Raw genomic sequence first — 21,494 nt, 5'->3', positions numbered from 1 at the left:
TTGATTGAGACGTCAGAAGTCATTACAAAATCTCCATGACCCGTCAGACTTAGAGACGGGGACGATGGGACTGGACCAGGGACTATGACTTTCTTCAATGATGTCCATGTCCAGCATGCGCTGGACCTCCAGTTCCACCTCTGGGAGGCGGTAGGGGTGTTCCCTGACTACCACCCCCGGGTCTGTCACTATGTCGTGCTGAATCAGCGAGTTGTGGTCTGGTGCTTCACTAACCACTTCCAGGACAGACAAGATTGCTCGTTTGAGCTACTGTCGCTGGTGGGAAGTCAAATTGCGACCGAGGTGTAGGTCAGTTGTTTTTGAGAAAAGGGAGAGGGTAGGGCCGGCAAGAGGATGGCCTTCCCTGTCTTTCCACGGCTTCAGGAGATTGACATAATATACCCTCTCGCTCGGTCGACGATTTGGTTGGCTTACCAAATAGTCCACGAGCCACGGGCCAAGCCAATGTGCCAGCAATTTGGAGTGGGAAGTGGGAACAAGCACCATTACTCAGTCCCCCCGGCTGAAACTCTCGTGGGAGGTGTTTCTATTATAACTCCGCACCTGCACTGCTTGAGCTTTCAACGTATGATCTTTTAATAAAATTCTAATTTTTTCCAATCTATCGTGTAACTACGCCATATACTCTAATATATCGGTGGAGGGAAGTGCCTCTCCTTCCCAGCCTTTTAGGACGTCCAAAATGCCCTGGGGCTGGTGTCCATATAGCAGCTCAAAAGGGGAAAACCCAGTGGAGGCTTGTGGCACCTCCCGATAGGCGAAAAACATCGGGGTTAAAAGCTGGTCCCAGTTCCTACCGTCTGCGCTGACTACCTTGCGGAGCATCAGTTTGAGGGTTTGGTTAAACCTTTCCACCAACCCGTCTGTTTGAGGATGATAAACGGATGTTTTAAGATGCTTAATGCGGAGTAACTTGGCAACCTCCATGAATGTATCCGAAGTAAAGGGCGTGCCCTGGTCTATAAGGACTTCTTTGGGTATGCCTACTCGGGAGAAAAACCCTACCTATTCCTGTACAATATTTGTTGTATTAGCGGCTCGCAGGGGAACCACTTCTGGGTACCGGGTTGCGTAATCGACCATAACTAATATATATTTATGGCCTCGCATCGAAGGTTCCAGGGGTCCTACTAGATTGACACAGATCTTTTCAAATGGGATGTCTATAAGGGTAATTGGAACCAGAGGAGCATGCTCCCTACAGGGTATCTGACGTAGCTGGCAGGTTGGGCAAGACTGACAGAAATCTCTGACCTCCTCAATGATTCCGGGCCAATATAACCAGAGTTTTACTCGCTCCAATGTCTTTTTGGCCTCAAGATGGGTGCCTAAGAGGTGTGTTTGAGCTAGTTCACAAACCTCCCGCCGGTAGGTTCATGGTACTAACAACAGTTTCTGCCTCTCACCTTTGTGTTCCGCAACTTGGTACAACAGATCATTCTCCAGAACAAAGCAGGGTCCTGGTGGTGTGCAATCCACCGACGGTATGTCGTCTACGGAAACGATAGCATTCCTGGCAAACTTCAGGGAATCATCGTTCCACTGCTCTCTTTTAAATGACATTGGCATAGAGTGAAACATACTCTATGCCAGCGAGTGGATAAGGTGGGCAGTCCAAGGAAGTGTCTGTCTGACCCGGAGCCCCACCCGGTTGCACTTCCGGGTTGGGGTCCGTCGCCGAAGAGGACTCCCCCAGCTGTCCACGTCATCAACAGCTGCCAAAGTGCACAGTGTGGGAGCAGCTGGGAGAGCCCCTTGACCCTCCATAATCAGACCCAAGCTAGGTGTGGGAGTGGTCTTTGTTCTACCGCGGTTACTCTCTGACCAGTCTTGTTCGAGTATAAGCTGAAAGGGGAGCAAAACAGCAATGAGCAGTTGTTTCAGCTTCCTCTTCCAGGAGATGTAACACTTCATGGACCTATATGATTTGGTCTCTCCGTGTACACAAGTCACATTCATTCTCTGAGCCACCCATTTTCGCGGTAGAACATAACGGTGAGCAACAATTGTAATGTTACTCCCGGAGTCAAACAGTGCCACCACAGAGTGTCCATTTACCAACACCACTCCTGTATTAGGAACTGCCAAGGAACGTGACAGAGCATAGTACCTGTCTCCTTTGGCCCAGGTGCAGTACATCGGCTCCGCAAGGTTGAGAGCACGGGTGGGAAGGAGGTGTTTGAAAATCTCGGTCTTAAGGAGGTTGTATTGGGTGGCCTCCTCCTCAGGGAGATCATGATAGGCGCGCTGGGCGGGCCCCTTCAAGTACAACGCCTGGATGGACGCCCTTTCCGTCCTTGGCCATTGGTTCTGAGAGGACGTCCTCTTGAAAACCGACATATAAGATTCAATATTGTCCGCCTCAGAGACTGGAACGATAGGAGGTGGTGGAGGCTGTGCTGCCGCTGCTAGCCGTCTTTTGGTCTCTGCCAACTCCACCTTCATGGAGGCCTGATTCACCTTATAAGCCTGGAGCTTGTTGGCCATGGTGGTCACAACCGCATTCAGGTCTTGCCCTTCTGGCATCTCTCGGGCTTTGTATCCTGTCAGCTACGCCACTGCAATAAAAAACAGACACAATCATGAAGGTTTGGAGTTTTTTAGGCCCCGTATACTGTAAAACAAGAAGTTTCATCAGTGTTTTCAAAAATGGCAGCGCAGACAATTTATAATGGAGGACAGGAAGTGATGAAATGATGGGGAAAGCCATGGTGATTTATGGGTAAATGACATCATTAGGATGGGACCAGAGGTAAGAAAGGAACCCGGAAGTGGGTGGAATCAACAATCTTCCAGGAATGGTTATGGCGGCAGTGCTTCGTTCTTTCTGGAGAAACAGAAAAAGAGAGGTTAATACCTCGCCATTGTCCCCTGGCACGACTTGTCGCAGCGCCCGTTGGGTCCTTAAGCCACTCCTCATGCGTGACAATACATACACGCATTGTAACAAGGTGCTTATATATACGCCCGACCTGACACAGATTGACACTAGAGGCAGGTATAAAACCACAGAAACTTTTATTTTTCCTTACCTGTGGGGCACATCTTCCCCGTGTCCCACAGGCACAACACAGTCTTGAAAAACACCAAAACGCCCAAAAGAAAGTCACCACAACACACTCTCCTTTGCACCACCACTCCTCCTGGCAAACGTAGTCCTCCTCCCGACTCAGGCTCCTTGAGTGGTGGCTGCTGGCCCCTTTTATAGTCCACCCGGAAGTGCTCCAGGTGGTTGATTGCCAAGTTCCGGCTGCAGCAAATGCACTGCCCACAAGGGCTCAGGAGTCCCAGCTGCAGCATCCCCTGACGGCGCCTGCAGAACCCAACAGGGCTGCACTAAACTCCAGTTCCCATGGAGCCCTGCAGGAAACCGAGGCACCACTCCAACCCAGGGGGGTTGCCATCTGACGTCCAGGGGGAGGTATTGCAAAGTTCATTGCTGCTCCCACTGAACATATACCGAAGGCTCATCCCGGATGGGCATGGACCCCTGCGGGCAACCGGTGCGCCGTGGAATTTTTTAGGGCTACTGCGAAAACTTTTGTAAAATATTTAAAATTGCTAGTGTATTTGAACTTTTGCTTGATTGAAAAGATAATGCTTAAAAAAATATATTTTATGTTGGAAAAACAGATAACGGAACACTTACGGAAATGAAGTCTAAGAAACGCGAGAGACTTCAAATGATCGACAAGGAAATGCACGTCTGTCTTTCGAAAATTGATCCTCGCATCAATCTCATATGTGCTGAAAAACAATCTCAGCGTTCACTAATTAATTTAAGATATATCCTTTGATTCCTTTATTAATAAAATATCTTTCAAACTTGTAAAATTAACTGTTTTTATTGGCGATTGTCCATAGATTGTGTCGTCACGACTTTATTTATGGGCAGTCCCTCAGGTGCGCCACAAAAGAAAATTTCGAGAAATTTAGTGAGTCCATTTGAAAATGACCGTTGTGCACCATAAAATCAGTTTTTTTAAGTCTCAGAAAAAAATGAAGATCATCTCAATTGTAAGATTTAAGGTCCTTTCCAAAAATTGAAAATGTTTTAGCACCTCAGTCTTTCTTTAAATATGGACGGAGTTCAAGACTGATCAACATATTGGAGGTTTGCTACATTGCTATGCTGGTGTGGTAATTGTAGTCTTGCTGAATTTTGTGACCGAAACTTTATCTTTAAGGTAAAAGTAAAGAAATAACTTTCAAAAGGATGTTTGATGGACTTAACCATCTTTGACTGGGAAGTACTGTAGCCTCGCAATCCAAGAAGATGTATATGTGTAGTTGCTGTTTCTCCAAATGAGAGGAAAACAAGTGAGATGGACTTGAGGACCCCTCCGGTTCTCATGGTCAATGTGTATTGAAACAGCTCACTGGGAGGGAATCTTCAGGAAAGGTGAAAGAATTTATTCATGCAGGTTTACTGAAATAAAAAAAATTGCACAGCTTTGTGGAGGAGATAGTGAGAGGAAACATTTAAGACTTAGAAATAAGTTTTGTTGATATCAGTTAGCTGTTTAACCCAATGAGTTTTATTATCTGTAAGTTATGTATGAACTATAGAAGATTAGAATGTTTTGTATTATTTTCTTATGTTTGTATTGTATATTTTCCTTTTCAAATCATTACTTAATCTAGGATGATAAGGATGTGCATTTTTACGTTTAAACACTGTTTTTTATATTCTCTGTTCCAGGACATCATCACTACCACCATTGGACTGGCCTTTACCCAACCAGTTTGGACAGTATGAACTAAAGATTGAGGTTCATCCCAAAGCACATCACAGAGCACACTATGAAACTGAAGGCAGTCGAGGAGCTATAAAAGCCACTTCTGGGGGACACCCTGTAGTGAAGGTAAAAGACTCCTTTAGTTATTTTATTTTGAAAAGTCTCTCTTCACAGCTTTTTTATATATGTTCCAGTGTGTATCTAACGTTTGCAGTTATTTTTGCTTTTGGTTTATTGTTACTTCAGTAGTGATCTTGCATTGAAGGTATGCATTATTGTAATAATTTGTGATGAGCAAACCTCTATAAATTTGTTTTGCCTTGAGTTTGGCAAAATCATAGAAATGTTTGTAATTTTCACCAAACTTTGCTAAATGCATTGAAGACAATGGAGAAGGAGGTTTAAGTGGATTATTGTGCAATAAACCTTTAATTGTCCCTGTGGTCTACGGAAAAGTCTAAACTATACTGTGGCCAAATATACTGTATTCTGAACTATATTGTGGCCAAATATGTGATCTGAGCTGTGAGTCAGCAGTGCTAACTATTGCGCCACTGTACTTCAAACAACAAAAGATGTAAACAGAACAAACACCACAAAAAAAAATACAATTAATGGCCACAAACTAGCAATAAGTAAAACAAAAATAGATCATTGTGCTCAAAGAGTTCCAATCTTGGTGCACATATTGGCTGAGCGGTGAAGCAGCGGAATGAGACTTTCTTGTTTCATTGTTTGAACTTGTGGCACCTGGAAAGTCTTCTTTGTATCCCATGTATCTGTGCAGATCTTCACACTTTTTCCTTTCATCAAGAAGAAAGAAACACCTTGTAAATAGTAATGATTGGATTAATTGGAGGCATTTGGGGGCTGTGCTCCTTTAAGTCTTGTTTTGAAATGTTGCTGGTCATGTGGCTAATTTGCTTTTATAATTAGCTACTAGGGGGCTCTGCCCCCTGCTCGCTTCGCTCGCCCACCCCCGGGTTTTGTTTTCCGGATTTACAATTTAAAGAGATTGTTATTTTCATGGGAATTATTACATATGCATTATTTTTCACTTTTACATTAAAACTTTTGTAAAAACAATACTTGTCCTTTATTTCCGGCCCTGGGCATGGTTGAATCTCTTTCTCGCAGGACGTATAATGCTGATCGCGCTGTGTTAGGAGGGACGCTAAGGAGATGCTGTCAGATCAGCTGCTGTCTTTCTGCTGCTGCTGGTGAGCTGCGTGTTCTGTTTGTCATGCTGCGTGTCGATCATTTAAAAGCCTGTACAGCAGCTGTGCTGTCTCTCCTGCTCATGTTGTAATGCGGGGAGGGGGGGGGGTGTTCAACGTATGCTAAGGAGAAGCGGTCAGATCATCTGCTGGCGAGCTGCGTGTTCTGCTTGTCGCGCTGTACATTGATCATTTCAAAGCCTGTACAGCAGCTGTCCTTTTGCCACCTTGTGTCTTTTTTCACTTGCTATGTGAAGGGTGCTGGGGGCTGAACACATGCTAAGGCGAAGCGGTTGGATCATCTGCTGGCGAGCTGCTGGCAAGCTGTGTGTTCTGCTTGTCACTTGTTGTTTTAAGAGCTGTGAACACATGAAATGTGTCTGCCAAAAGCATTCCAACAACTGATAGGTTAGATGTCCGTCAACTTCTTATAAATGTTGTCTCACTGCCTTGTCTCGCGTAATGTCAAATTGTCTTCCAAGAAGATCACGTCTCGTCTCCCTAGTCTCCCTCCCAAGATTTTTTTGTAGTAGAGAGATGTGGTACTAGGGCACACCAGGATCAATATTATATACTGTATATACTGACATGTATAAGTCGGGGCTTGATTTTCCCATATAAGTCGAATGCGCAAAGCTCACGCTATTGGTCCAATAGATTATAATATGTTAACACCCACCTGAGAGAGTAACCACGGAGGATACTATTGTGCCTATGTGACCACATGGTAATACCCAAACTATTCCAAAGCAACGTTGGCACTGTTTTGTGTTTTTTGTATCTCACACCTTTGTACACCCTTCAGAGCATCCCTTATCTACAATGGAACGTTCGATCAGAAGAAAATATGAAGCTGGTTTTAAATAAAAAGTTGTTCAAGTTGCAAAAGAAATTGGTAACTGCGCTGCTGCAACAAAATTTGATGTGTCTGAGAAACTGGTGCAAGACTGGAGGAAGCAAGATGATGTTAAAAAAAAAAAATTTAAATGTCATATTTTTGAACGGGCGTATAAGTCGGGGTCTGATTTTATGATCGATTTTTCGGATTTCAAGACCAGACTTATACACAAGTATATTCGGTAACTGTTTTTTGTTTAATCTGAGAATGTTTCTCAACCTTTGGTGCTTCTGGGACGATTTTACCTTTTTAGGTTTACTGACGACCAACACACAGTAATCGAAAAGCTCTGCGGTTTGAAATGACCACAAGTTCCAGAGCCAAGTGTAGTTAGAGAAGGAGAAAGATATCGCACAGCGCTGTCAAGTGGATGGTTTCATCTTAGTAGTTGAAACAGCATTTTTTTTTTCCTCATGTACTTGCTTCTCACCGATAATCACTTCGGCAACGTTCTTACAAGAGGTTTGCTTGAAACAAGTGCACATGGCTGCTACAGCTTTGTGATGTCAAACTGGCCTTGCAAAGCTTCATGGGCCATTTGAAAAAAAAAAAAAAGTTTACTTACTGGCTGCATGGCACGAATTTCCAGGAAAATATTCACCAAACAAGGGCTCCGGCGAGCAGAGCATATCAGCAGAGATAAACACCTTGTGTCTAATTTCACCAATTAATGCTAGTAATAACATTTTATTATTTGATCTATATTAAAGCAAAAAAAGTGTCACTTAAATATTTTTATTTTACAAAGTGCACTCTACAGAGTGCTTTACAGAGCATAGACAAATATAACTGCAAGTTTCCATAATAAATTTGGTACAGAATAAGTCAGTGCTTAAAAGTGTAATCAAGCACTGGAAAAAAATATGACTTGTGACTAAATTTCCATCAAGACCTTACATATACCATTATAGACTTTGTAACAGAGAATAATTATGATGATGATAATAATATTAAGCACAAGTATAGTTGATCTTATAGTTTTTCACTTATGATTTGAAAGTCATTGTTGCAGAACTAAAACGCAGTCATTCTCCAACATAAAGCCAGATGAATTCTGCTTTGGCTTCAGTGGCCATTTTATTAAGATCTTTGCACTGAAGTCAGGACCCAAGTTTACATCCTGGGTGCCTAATACAAGCAGTTTTTAGCAGGAGCAAAAGAAAACCAAATCGCATTAACACTATTGGAGCCTCATACTTCAGTGTAGTGAGAGAGCTACATAGAGCTGGCGCCCCTATGATAATAAAGCATTAACTGAGTTATTGAAATACCGAGAAGAATCAGAAATTCTTGGGTGTCTGCTTTGGTGATAGAAGAAGGCAATGATTATGGTTCTATATTAAAGAAGAATCTGTTGTTTTCTAGACAGCTGAGAAATTATTATTTCCACCATAGTAGCCTTTATAATACAACTTGGGGGAAAAAAATCAATTGAAAGCACAACATATTTCAGTGTAAGAATCCATACAGTATCTTTATTAGTGTTGAATTATCTAATAATACTGTGCACGTAATTTTGAAATAAAATATTTCCTGTTGTCTGAAATTGGTATTTATTATTCAGTATTTTTATTAGGCCAAAAAACAATTTTTAACGTTGCTAAAAAATGTCTTTGCACAGTATGCCTTGATCATGCAGCTAGGGTGAGTGAGGAAATAGCATTCATCAGTTTTTCCTTTTTCAAGTGCGTGCAGGCATAGTCATCTAAACTTACAATGCTGTTTCTTTGTGAGTAGGGTAGTGGTAAAGAGTTTAGCATGACTGCTTCAGAGCTTCATTTGCTTATCTTTATCCAAGGTGATTTGCAACATTTATGATACGATTGGTTAATTTTTTTGGGGTTTCCAATTGGAGCACAGGCAGACCAAATGACTTGCTTATGGCACATGGTCACACAATGTCAGCAATGGGATTTGAACCCACAATCTCAGGGTTTGAAGTCTAAAGCCTTAATCACTACACCATACTGCCTCAGGGACCTTTTTCTTGATTCTCGGTCATATGCATGTAGATTGAACATTTTCTGTTTGTCAGTGTGGTGTACCTTGTATATTAGATAAATTGTCATAATTGGATAATATTGTGTGTATGCTTGTACCATGTTATTTATTGGCATGCAATCAAGTGTTGCTTTCAACATTGCATGTGTCACTGAGATGATAGCCTCCAGAAAATCTGCAGATGTAGTTACATGCATTTATTAAACTAATCTGGTAATTACTTATAATTTGTCAAAGTATTCACTGTCTGTTATTCATTGCCTATTATTCAGTGAAATTGCTCAGAGTAAATGTTTAATTGAATATCAGTTAAGTTTGGTGCAAAAGTGTTCAAGAATGATCTCTTCAAGGGTATAATAATGCAACAACATGGTAGATATTTGAAATTTTTAACCACACAAATAAGTAAAACAAGTATCAAATATATAATTGTGCAGTTGTCAGACACTGTATATGACTTGGTCTTCTGCACAGACATGCCATGTGTCATCGCTACGTTTTAATAGAAACTGTTGTAGATCAAACAATAAATCCATTAGAACTGATTTAAAAAATGTGTAAAGACAAACATGTAGCTGACATGGGGTAATTTATTAAATGTTCAGTTATTCATTATCACTTTTCAAAAAAAGACTTCAATTTGCAAGTGACTGTAGCCTCACCTGACATCATCAGGCACAGTGCAGGAACCAAACCTAAACAAGGCGGTAGCCCATCACAGGGAATATACAGTTCTACTAAGCCAATTTAAAGCCAGTAATAGCCATAACATACCCTATGCTAATATGCACAGAAATGTCAGGTAGAGATAGAAAGCACATGCAAGATCCCCTCATACAATACTTGAGGTAGGATTTGGTCTCAAAACTCAGGAGTTGTGACATAGCAGTCCTACCTATCATGCTGCCCAAATTACAAACATTTTATTAGAAAATAATGAAGTAGTTGTGTAATTGAAAAGCATTGTAAAATTAAGATAAATACATTATCCATTCTAAATTATGGCCTGATTTACAAAATTCTAAAACATTTAATGCCTGCTCTTGATTTTAGTCACTGCTTACATTAACTCTTTTTCTTTCAAGTTATTTTTCCTGTTTTTTGAATTTAACAGACTGAATTAATATTCAGAAAATATAAATTGTACCTACAGTAATAGTGTCAAAAATGAAATAAAACTGATTGTTCTAACCATCAGATCACTTGGGATAGTGGATGTCATGGCAGAATCAACTTTGAACTACAGTAGATAAAAATCCATTGAAAATATCACTCACAATGACCTAATTTAGAGTTGCTAGTAAAATTTAACATGCATTTGTTTAAGTTTTTGGAGGAAAAGTAGAGTATTCAGACATACACTAACTCTTCATGAACATGAGTTAAAATGTGTATACTCTACATAGACACTGCTCAGACTGGGATTCAAACCAAGTAAAAGGATTGATAACCTGCCTTAGCAGGTAGTACTTTCAAGAGTCGGTTTGGTGCTAAAATTTAGACTTTTGATGTCATATCAGCTTTCAGTCCTCAGCACCAGTACGAAAATGGTTCCAAAGAAAATAACAAATAACTCCAAAACACCCTGTCATACTCCAGCATATCTGGGGCCTCATGCGTAACGCTGTGCACAGAATTCGCACTATAACATGACGTAAGCACAAAAGCCGAAATGTGCTTTCGCACAGGAAAATCCAGATGCAGGAATCTGTACGTACTCCAACTTCTGCGTTCTTGCACTCCATAAATCCCAGTCAGCGTGAAAAGTAACACTCGTGCACGCAAGTGTTGTCCTGCCCCAATTCCTCCCAGAATTACACCTCTTTGAATATGCAAATAAATATAAATAGCCCTTAAGCTCAGCGTTCTGTGAAAAGAGACAGGAGAAAATATAAGAATTTCAGCGAATACCAAGTGGAGGCAAAGGAAAAACATACTACAGTGAACCCTCATTTATCACGGTTAATCCGTTCCAGACTCTACCGTGATAAATGAATTTTCGCGAAGTAGGATTCGTTATTTATAAATCAAATATTTTCGCATTTAGAGTATAGTAAACCTGTTTACGACCTTCTAAATATGTTTTTTAACATTATTAGAGCCCTCTAAACATGAAATAACACCCTTTAGTCACCATTACACTCGTATTACCCACTATATTAGACAAAATAAGAGAAAATAAGACATATTAGACGTTACAAATATCATATTACTAGGCTCACCCGCATTTTAAGGCAACCAACTTTTATCCTCAATTTGTGTGCGCTCCATATGTACATCAAGCATGTATAGTAAGTGTAGGGAATGAGAACATCAACGTGCCCATTCATAACATCTCCCAAAAATCTTAAGTTTTTTTATCCCCTCGAGTGCCTGTCCAAAGTCGTACAATGTCAGCCCGAATCTGTACCGCTAAAGACGGAGTTTCATGCACTAAATAAGCTATAGATGAGAATAAGCAAGCACCATCTCCCCTGATATTTACTACGTGGTGAGGCATTTGTACTCCATCAACATTAATTATTTCCAGAGACATAACTTTGTCTATTTTTCCAGCGCATCGCGCACAAAAGAAAGGGAACAATGGGAGCACCAGAACCTCAAGCCGCAAGTAGTGAGTCTGTGATAAGCGGAATACCACTATGCTTTGCACTCATGGGATGGAAGAACAATCCCGACTGCTTTTATATAGTACTGTAGATTATTGTACATTTAATTACACACACACAGTTACACACAACCACTAACCTATGAATGCACGACCTCAGTAGGCGAGTCTTCAGGTGGTGCAGTATCTTCAGCAGGTGCGTCGTTGTCTTCTTCCGCTTAAGGAGTAGTAGGAGTAGGCAGTGGGTGTCTGGGTGCACGGCTGAAGAACATCTTGATAGGCAGTTGCTGGCGCGTTCTTTTCATATGCGTGAGGAGGCTTTTGTAGGGTATTGCCATCTTTGATCATATCCAAGAGTTTCACCTTCTCCTGGATAGTAAGCATCTTCCTCCGGCGCTTAGTTTTATTGTCAAAAAAAAATTAGAAAAAGCAGCACGTTTAGGAGCCATCGTGGGGCTTAGATAAAAGTTCTCAGAAAACGCAAGCGTAGTGACGTAAGCATGTATGAGAAAAAAATCGCAATAGAGTGAAGCCACGAAAGTCGAAACGTGGTATAGCGAGGGATCACTGTATTTGTTGATTTAAACAGTGGTATAATCAACAAAAGTAAGTTGATCGAGTGACATACCGTGTCGGAGAAACTCGAAAGCTCAAGTTCACAGTCACACAGTGGCAAAATAAAAAAAGTCACATATCAAAGTCGCCGTGAAAAGGCGAGTTGTTGCCCACCGTCTGAGCTTATTAGGGTACAGACAAAAAAAATAGGCACACAGTGGGGAAAAAAGCACGAAATGTCAACTTTAATCTCGAAATTTCCACTTTAATCACGTAGTCTTATTTTGTCATTAAAGTAGAACATCATAAATTTCATCTTAAATTCATTTAATTTACTAGTTTCTCAAATCCCATCGTAACTAAAGTAGCATGTTAAATGCCTTGTTTTGTATTTGATCTTCAATGTGCTCTATGTGTGTGAATCACTAAGTGCTTCCATTCTTTCTCTGCCTCCGACAAAACACAGATTTCAATACATTCGTGATATTAAAGCTCTCTGAATAATTAAAATACTGAGATGTATATATGATATCATTTTCATGATGATCGAAATGAAAGCATGTTATTAAACGATGGCACAGTGATTGCTCATGTCTCACACAAGATACTGCTGCGCCATGCGCGACCTTCTATGAAGTCATTTATTGTAGCAGTACTGTCTCTTTCAAACGTACTAATCTCCAATTCCTGTCCTTACTTTTCTTTCCTCAAATACCCAATCGCCACACAATCGGCTCTGTAATAGACGTTAAGCCATCTGTAAGCTTACAACAGCGATTCTTCAAAACTTTTAAGGAACATTGAAATATCTTCATAGTACGTGTTTAATTATTCTATTCGTCTATCCTTCCAGTGTCGCGCCACCCTCAGCAAATATACAGCGCGCAAGGCAGAAACAATACGGGAACTTGCTAGCGCTGCGGCACCGTGTCCTCACATGTTTAATCATTAACAATACAGATTATTTAAATGAAGTTAAAGTTTTATCTGTATAATATAATCAACATATTTTGCTGCGTTTCATCTTAAAAATGATATCATCATCATATGTAAATACATGCTTTATAAAGTGATGCAGGTTGTGCAATTATAACTGTAGTGCAAGTTTACAGTGGGGTAATTGTACTTATGAGTACAAACAGTTCTACAAGGAGCAATTGATTGAGTGCGTTTATAGTTCTTGGGATGAAACTGTTTCTAAACCGCGAAGTCCGTACAGGAAAGGCTTTGAAACGTTTTACCGTGGCTGAACGGCAAGCGTGTGCTTGATGCTGTATGCCGATAATTCCCTTTCCTATCAGCTGCTGCTGTGATTCCCCACTCAGATACAGTGATATAAATACTCAGAGTGGTGCAGTGAGAGTAATATGGAAAAAGATGATCTGCTGTGGCAACCCTTAAAGGGAGCAGTTGAAAGAAGAAAAAGAAGAAGATGGTGCAGTGAGAGTAACAACGCTAAAACAGTTATGGTATTTGGAATACTATGGCTATTCCCTGGGCCATTATATTGTTACAGGTAATCTACAATCAGATATGCGGTTAAACAATATGCGGTTAGTGTCAGTGTATTTATAAAGCCGAGTCAGAAATGTGGTTCTAAGAAATAAAGTGTAACCACACAGGAACAGTAGCTCTGCTTTGTCGCTGGGTGCCGCCAGTCTGCAAAACCGAGCGGAGAACTTGCGTATGACAGGGTATGAGGTACCGTGGAAAAGTGCCTGGCTGTACGCCAAGTGTAGGTTTTATACATTGCGATTTGAACGTGGAAACGTTCTTACGCAACATTTCTGTGCATACGCACCCTTTATGCATGAGGCCCCTGGTGTGCCACAAAATCTCCCCGCACTATTCACTGCTTCCTTCTTGATAGCTGTGAAGTCCTTGTTACATTGAAGCTATAATAATGTCCACCAGCAAACTCCCTGTTATGTCGTGGGGGTGGGGGCGGCATGTTCCCCATGAAGGTCCCCTGTGAATTATCGTCAAAACAATAGGGCTGAAGTATATGAAACAGACATTTTACCACAACTGCAATAGCAAATGTCAAGGAAAGTGGGGGGTGTTGTTTGAGAGGAAAGTGGAGGTTTACTTCTGGTTCCTCCTCCTGTGTTCATTGCTTTCCTGTTATAAAAAGCTTGTATCTAGATGTTATGAATTGGTGATTCTAAATTGGCTTGGTCTTAATGGGTAATTTGAGAAAAATAAATAAATTATATACATAAAATAAATAAAAGATACTTTCTGATCAAGCAAAATGCCTTTGTTACATAATACTTTTTTCAGGGCAGAGTTAATATCTCTTTTATTTTGTTATATGTATTTGACAATAGCTGTTTTTTAACATTCAGTTTTTTGAAGTTGAACCTTTGAAAAAAATGGATGAAGTTTCTGCTGAAATGCAGACATACAGGGGATTTCAGCATCTTGAGATAAATTGAATCGACATATACCTTGATTGACAGATTGATTATTTAAATAGAGAAAGATCTATTTTAGCTCACTGCAGCTTTCAGTTTATTTCAGACATTCTTTATGTGAAAAAAAGAGTTTAATAAAATCTGTAGACAATTACATTTTTTTTTTCATTCATTGTTATTGCACCTCTAACTTTCAGTTTCTTTTTAATTGCTGCCACTTTAATATATACATACAAGCCCTCAATTCCATTTTCTCTTGTTTTTTTGTTTTGTTTTTTTTTTTGCAAAGAAAAAGTAGACTCATTTCTTTTTTTGTATTTTACATACACATCTCCTGATTAACCATGCAGTATAGGTAAGCAGTACTATATAAGGGAAAAAAAATACGATTTTCATTCAGTATTGTCTCAGCAATTTATTAAAAAGAAACATGACACATCATTGTGATAATGACCTCTGCAAAATTATGAATTATTTTACTACATCTGTATGTGCTTTGGTAGAGAAGTGCTTTAGCACAGTTTTAAGCTTCTTTCCATAATATTTTTTATATCCAACAATGGCAAATAGAAAAAAGTCTTGAATTTATGTTATGTAATTCTTATTCTTGTTCTTTGTTGTTTTTATATCAGACTTGGCGGTTTTCAGTTATGTAGTCTTTTTCTTCTATTGAGAGATGCATGACATGCCACCTGCATTTTACAATTTACAATCATACCGTATGTGAAGTATTATTTACAGAAGTGCAATACTAGCCTTTTAGTAAGATGATAATCTTTTGTTAAAACCATAATATATATATATATATATATATATATATATATATATATATATATATATATATATATAATCTATCTATACTAAGTAAAGGCAAAGCTCTGACTGACTGACTCATCACTAATTCTCCAACTTCCCGTGTAGGTAGAAGGCTGAAATTTGGCAGGCTCATTCCTTGCAGCTTACTTACAAAAGTTATGCAGGTTTCATTTTAAAATTTTACGCGCAACGGTCATTACTGGAACCTGCTTTCGTACATATATACGGCCATAGCCTGCAGCTCGGTCGCCATGTGAGGAGAGTTGCGTCCCTCATCGTTTTGCCTCCGACGTAATTGAGTGCCTGCCCATATAAGGCCATCCATCAGCAGCAATCCAATAGACACGCTGCCGGTAAATATTCGCGGGGTGAAGGACTGTGCTTATGCAAACGAGGATGAAATGGTCAGGGATAGACTGGTGTTTGGCACAAACTCTGCGAAAGTGCGAGAGAAACTTTTAAGTGCCGGGTCTTAGCTAACATTAAATAAAGCCGTGGACATCGCAAGATTGCACGACATAGCACAAGCACAGCTGAGAACCTTCGATGCATGTACTCCGAGCGGCTCACGTGAACTGACTGTGAACGCAGTACACAGAGAATAAGTGAGAGCTCCAAGGAGGGCTGGACAAGAAGCGCATTACACAATTGAGAAGGCAGCAAAAGAATATGAAGTGAGTGACGCATACAAGCATTTTCATAAGTGCAGCTACTGCGGAAACAAAGCACGGTGTAAACCTTAAGGTTAAATTAAGCTCATAGACACGCTGCCACTGGTGTTTGTCATGCCTACGATGATTACGATATCAGCGAGATACAAGTTTAATGAGAAGACGCAGGGTATAAATGAGACTTTTGATCACTTTGTGACAGAGTTAAAATTTCTGTAACAGAGTTAAAATTGCTGGTGAGGAACTTTGCTTATGCAAAACGAAGATGAGATGGTTAGAGATAGAATAGTGTTTGGCACAAACTCAGCAAACATGCGAGAGAAACTTTTAAGTGCCGAGTCTGAGCTAACATTAAATAAAGCCGTGGACATCGCAAGATCGCGCAAAATAGCACAAGCACAGCTGAGAACCTTCGATGCATGTATTCTGAGCTGCTCACGTGAACTGACTTTGAAGGACTGGGAAAGGTAAACCCGTGCATGCAGTGTGTGATGTCTCAGATAAAGAGGAAGACGAGCTGCTTATTGATGCAGTAGGACAGAAACGACCCTCTGACGCTGAAAAAGCCTTTGTACACATATCAATAGGAAAGCATGGTGTAAAGCTTAAGTTTAAATTACGTTCATAGACACGCTGCCGCTAAATATTCGCAGGCAAATCCACAACTTAATACCGGGAATGCCTGTTAAACGTCTTAGATTCACGAGTACCAATTTGGGTGGTGATCACTTCGATGAATGAAACCTGTTCAAAAAACGCATCACACAATTGAGAAGGCAGCAAAAGAATATGAAGCGAGTGACGCATACAAGCATATTCATAAGTGCAGCTACTGTGGAAACAAAGCACGGTGTAAGCCATAAGTTTAAATTAAGTTCATAGGCAGGCTGCCGCTGGCGTTGGTCATGCCTACGAGGAATACGATATTCACGAGATGCAAGTTTAATGAGAAGATGCAGGGTATAACCGACACTTTTGCTCACTTTGTAAAACTCTTCACTGTCCATCATATCTGTCTGACAACCCCTACCTGCACCCTTTTCTTTCCCAGCACTCGCCAATTATTTGCAACCCTAGAGGATCATGGATCCTTTTGAGGATGATCCTAGCAAGGACTTTACCTGCCACTGAGAGCAGTTTTACCCCCTGTAGTTGCCGCAATCTAGGTGATCACCCTTCCCTTTCCAGGTAGGGACATCAAGTCCCATTTTCCAGTTAGTTCAGATGAAGCCTGTCTCCCAAATGGAAGCAAAGGCAGCTTGCAATGCAAGTAGGTCACCCTTACCACCAGGCTTGAGAAGTTCACCGTGGATATCACAGATCCCTGCAGGCTTCCCCACCCTCACCTGGTTCACCACCTGTGCAATCTCAGTGAGATCGGGTGCTTCACAACTAAATGAAGCATCAGCTGCAGGAACCCAGAGATATCCAACATCCTAACCGGGGGATCAGATTTAAACAGCTGTTCAATAAACAGAGGGAAGTTTAATTGATAATCCAATGGTTTAAAAAAAGTTTAGTTTTACAGTAGAAGTACTTCAATTATTTGTGGCTTTGACCACGGTAAATGAAATGAACTACAGTAGTTTCAAGTAAGTCTTTGATCGTAATGGCTCAGAATTGTTTCCTAAAGTGATTTTTTTCAACTACTGGATATTTTTTATGATGCCTAAATTTAAATATGATTTTTTGGACAGGCTGGTTGTCTGCTGTTTGACATTGAAGCATTCAGTGAAACCACTGTACCACCATACAGTGCATCCGGAAAGTATTCACAGCGCATCACTTTTTCCACATTTTGTTAAGTTACAGCCTTATTCCAAAATGGATTTAATTTCTTTTTTTTCCCTCAGAATTCTACACAGAACACCCTATAATGACAACGTGAAAAATGTTTACTTGAGGTTTTTGCAAATTTATTAAAAATAAAAAAAAATTGAGAAAGCACATGTACGTAAGTATTCACAGCCTTTGCCATGAAGCTCAAAATTGAGCTCAGGTGCATCCCGTTTCCCCTGATCATCCTTGAGATTTTTCTAAAGCTTAATTGGAGTCCACCTGTGGTAAATTCAGTTGATTGGACATGATTTGGAAAGGCACACACTTGTCTATATAAGGTCTCACAGTTGACAGTTCATGTCAGAGCACAAACCAAGCATAAAGTCAAAGGAATTGTCTGTAGGCCTCCGAGACAGGATTTTCTTGAGGCACAAATCTGGGAAAGGTTACAGAAAAATTTCTGCTGCTTTGAAGGTCCCAGTGTGCACAGTGGCCTCCATCATCCATAAGTGGAAGAAGTTTAAAACCACCACAATGTTCTCCCCAGAAATTTTTTCTGCCGGGTGGCATGAAAAAGTAGCTGGGTGGGGCGGGACAGGGAAATTTGGTGGTTAGTTAATTATTCTTTTCCAGTGCTCAATGTGACTTCCTTGTTAAAGGTTTGACACTTGTGCCAGAATATTTTTTATTAAATTTAAGAAGTATGCAATTCAGGATCTTGCAACCCTAGCAAAATTTTTAATAACAATTGTTATGACATAAACCAAGAGGCACAAGTATTGTCACTGTCAGGAAGAAAAGTGAAAACAATGAAAACAATAAAATATTCTTCAAAGCCAACTTGCATATGCAGAAGGTGTCTTCAGTTAAATATTTATTTTTGTTTTCTTCCTAGAAAAGGAACAACCCATTTCTTTACAGTGTTCCAACAGCTTTTCAAACAACGTTGTATGTGGCAACTCATTTTTTGCCAACCAATACATGGATCTTAAAGCTCCTACAAAGGCATCTCTCTGTAAGTTATTAAACACAGATACAGATCTTTCAATTTGACCGATTCCAGTTTGCTTTAGTACACGCTTTCCTAAAAGGTCAGCAGAAGACTCAATGTGCATTTTACTTTTTTCATGGTCCAGCAAGCTTTCTTTTCGAATTCTTCTACATGGCACATTTACCCAAGGTAACTCCCTCCTTGGGGGATGTTTGTTTGAATATTTCATGAGCACCACATACCATGTTCTTTGACCATTAGCCAATTAAAATCTTTAAACCATTGTTTGTTTATGCTGGATAAGCGGTGCTTAGATTTATCAATTGGCAGAGTGTGTGCTGAAGAGATTTCCCCTGATGGACCAGCCTCTGCAATGTCTTTGAAACTGCCACATGAGGAGTTGACGCTGCACCTTTAATAATTTGTGGCGTCTCTTTTCTAAAATAACTGAGCAGTGTTGTTTTCTGAACACTTTTTTTGCACATGTTGGTAAAACGTTTGGAAAAAATTAAAAGTACCTATGAATAAGACTTTTGAATAGGAAAGTGAAAGCCCGTTGGATATCCAGTGCACACTTGCACTACGGCAGGGCAAGATATGTACAAAAAAAGAATGACAGAATGGTCACTTTAACAAAACTACAGAAGCGTATTTGGGCCACGGTGAAGAAAAAAAAATACGGGCACATTGAAGAAAAAAAAAACTATATGTGTAGAATAAAGTTGACATTTCCACTTTATTCTTATAGTTTATTTTGTCGTTAAAGTCGTATGTCGTAAACTAAACTTAATCTTAAAATCAATGTTTAATTTACTAGATTTTCTCAAACTCCGTCATAAGGTAGTGTAGTGCATTTAATGCTTTGTGTTAAGTGTTCCCCGACTGAGTTGTTAATCACTGCACTCTTCTTAACCGGACTTCCCCTTGCACTGAGGAGGCACTGGGAGGGATCGCTGCACAGAATACATTCACTTCATGATATTCCTGCTTTCTGAACAATGCTAAGATACAGTGGGTACTGTGAGGCCTGCTTGTCTCCACACATACCGCTTAGAATTAAGGCCAAAAAGTTCTATCTTGGAGTTTGCTAAAAGACACCTGAAGGACTCTGAGATGGTGAGAAATAGGATTCTCTGGTCTGATGAGATCAAGATAGAACTTTTTGGCCTTAATTGTAAGCGGTATGTGTGGAGAAAACCAGGCACTGCTCATCACTTGTCCAATACAGTCCCCACAGTGAAGCATGGCGGTGGCAGCATCATGCTGTGGGGGTGTTTTTCAGCTGCAGGGACAGGACGACTGGTTACAATTGAGGGAAAGATGAATGCGACCAAGTACAGGGATATCCTGGACAAAAACCTTCTCCAGAGTGCTAAGGAACTCAGACTGGGCCGAAGGTTTATCTTCCAATAAGACAATAACCCTAAGCACACAGCTAAAATAACGAGAGAAGTGGCTTCACAACAACTTTGTGACTGTTCTTGAATGGCCCAGCCAGAGCCCTGACTTAAACCCAATTGAGCATCTCTGGAGAGACCTAAAAATGGCTGTCCACCAACGTTTACCATTCAACCTGACAGAACTGGAGAGGATCTGCAAGGAGGAATGGCAGAGGATCCCCAAATCCAGGTGTGAAAAACTTGTTGCCACTTTCCCAAGAAGACTCATGGCTGTATTAGCTCAAAAGGGTGCTTCTACTAAATACTGAGCAAAGGGTCTGAATACTTAGGACCATGTGATATTTCAGTTTTTCTTTTTTTATAAATCTGCAACAATTTCAAAAATTCTTTTTTTTGTCTGTCAATATGGGGTGCTGTGTGTACATTAATGAGGGAAAAAATTAATTTAAATGATTTTAGCAATATAACAAAGAGTGAAAAATTGAAGGGGGTCTGAATACTTTGCGTACCCACTGTATATACTTGATATCATTTTCATGATAAAATGCATTACAGCATGTATTAAACATGCACGGTAGTGTGGTGGTAGTGCTGCTTCCTCGCAGTAAGGGGTCCCCAGGTGTACATTCAGTGTAGAGAACTTTATGGCAGGTGTGACGAGGCTCTAAAAAACTGGATGTATGAATGGGAATCGCACAGGTTTAACTTAAATATTGTATAAATGCTGGGTTCGTCATCTGGTGGTTGGAGACACAAATACAGAATTCAATGGATGTTCTTCTGAGCGGGCTTTCTTTATTGCATGCCTGTTGTCTCTGTCTGACGTACCAAAACCCCAATTCCTATCTTTCCTTTTTCTTTCTCCACATAACCAATCACCACACGATAACACAAAACATTTCATGCGCTACATAATTTATGATGGGGTTTGAGAAAATCTAGTAAATTAAATATATTCATATTTAGTTGAAGTTTAGTTTACGGTGTTCTACTTTAATGACAAACTATGAGAATAAAGTCAACATGTCGACTTTAATCTCGAGATAAACAGCGAGAATAAAGTGGAAATGTCAACTTTATTCTCAACATAAGCTTAACAGTACTACACAGACTGCACTGACACTGAGAACAAAGACGTCACTTCCTGACACCCTTTTTCTGATATCTGAGAGGCTAGTTCCATGAGTCTTTTTTTTTATTTTATCAGTCCTCCTCTTGCCCGCCCACCTCCACATCATCTTTGCTTGTGAAGTGTTGCTCCGCTCCCACTATTAGCATGTACAGCCTCCTCTCGCCTGCACACCTCTCCATACACCTTGTTACTGTAATTAAACTGCTCCGCTCCTCCTATTACCATGTACACCCCCCTCTTGAAAGCCCA

General features: G+C 40.3%; 1 protein-coding gene across 2 annotated transcripts in view; it reads left to right on the top strand.

The window, feature by feature from the left end:
* nfatc3a (nuclear factor of activated T cells 3a) overlaps positions 1-21,494 on the top strand; it is a 194,143-nt gene that overhangs the window by 78,985 nt on the left and 93,664 nt on the right. For both annotated transcript variants that reach the window (XM_039762941.1, XM_039762942.1), the window contains exon 3: positions 4,724-4,886. In XM_039762941.1, coding sequence (XP_039618875.1) covers positions 4,724-4,886 — 163 coding nt within the window. The remainder of the gene's footprint in view (positions 1-4,723; positions 4,887-21,494) is intronic.

Source organism: Polypterus senegalus, chromosome 9, assembly GCF_016835505.1.
Source record: "Polypterus senegalus isolate Bchr_013 chromosome 9, ASM1683550v1, whole genome shotgun sequence".
In the NCBI taxonomy this organism is placed as follows: domain Eukaryota; kingdom Metazoa; phylum Chordata; class Cladistia; order Polypteriformes; family Polypteridae; genus Polypterus; species Polypterus senegalus.
The sequence above is the reverse complement of the archived record's forward strand: the minus strand, read 5'-3'. Positions and strand labels throughout refer to the sequence as shown.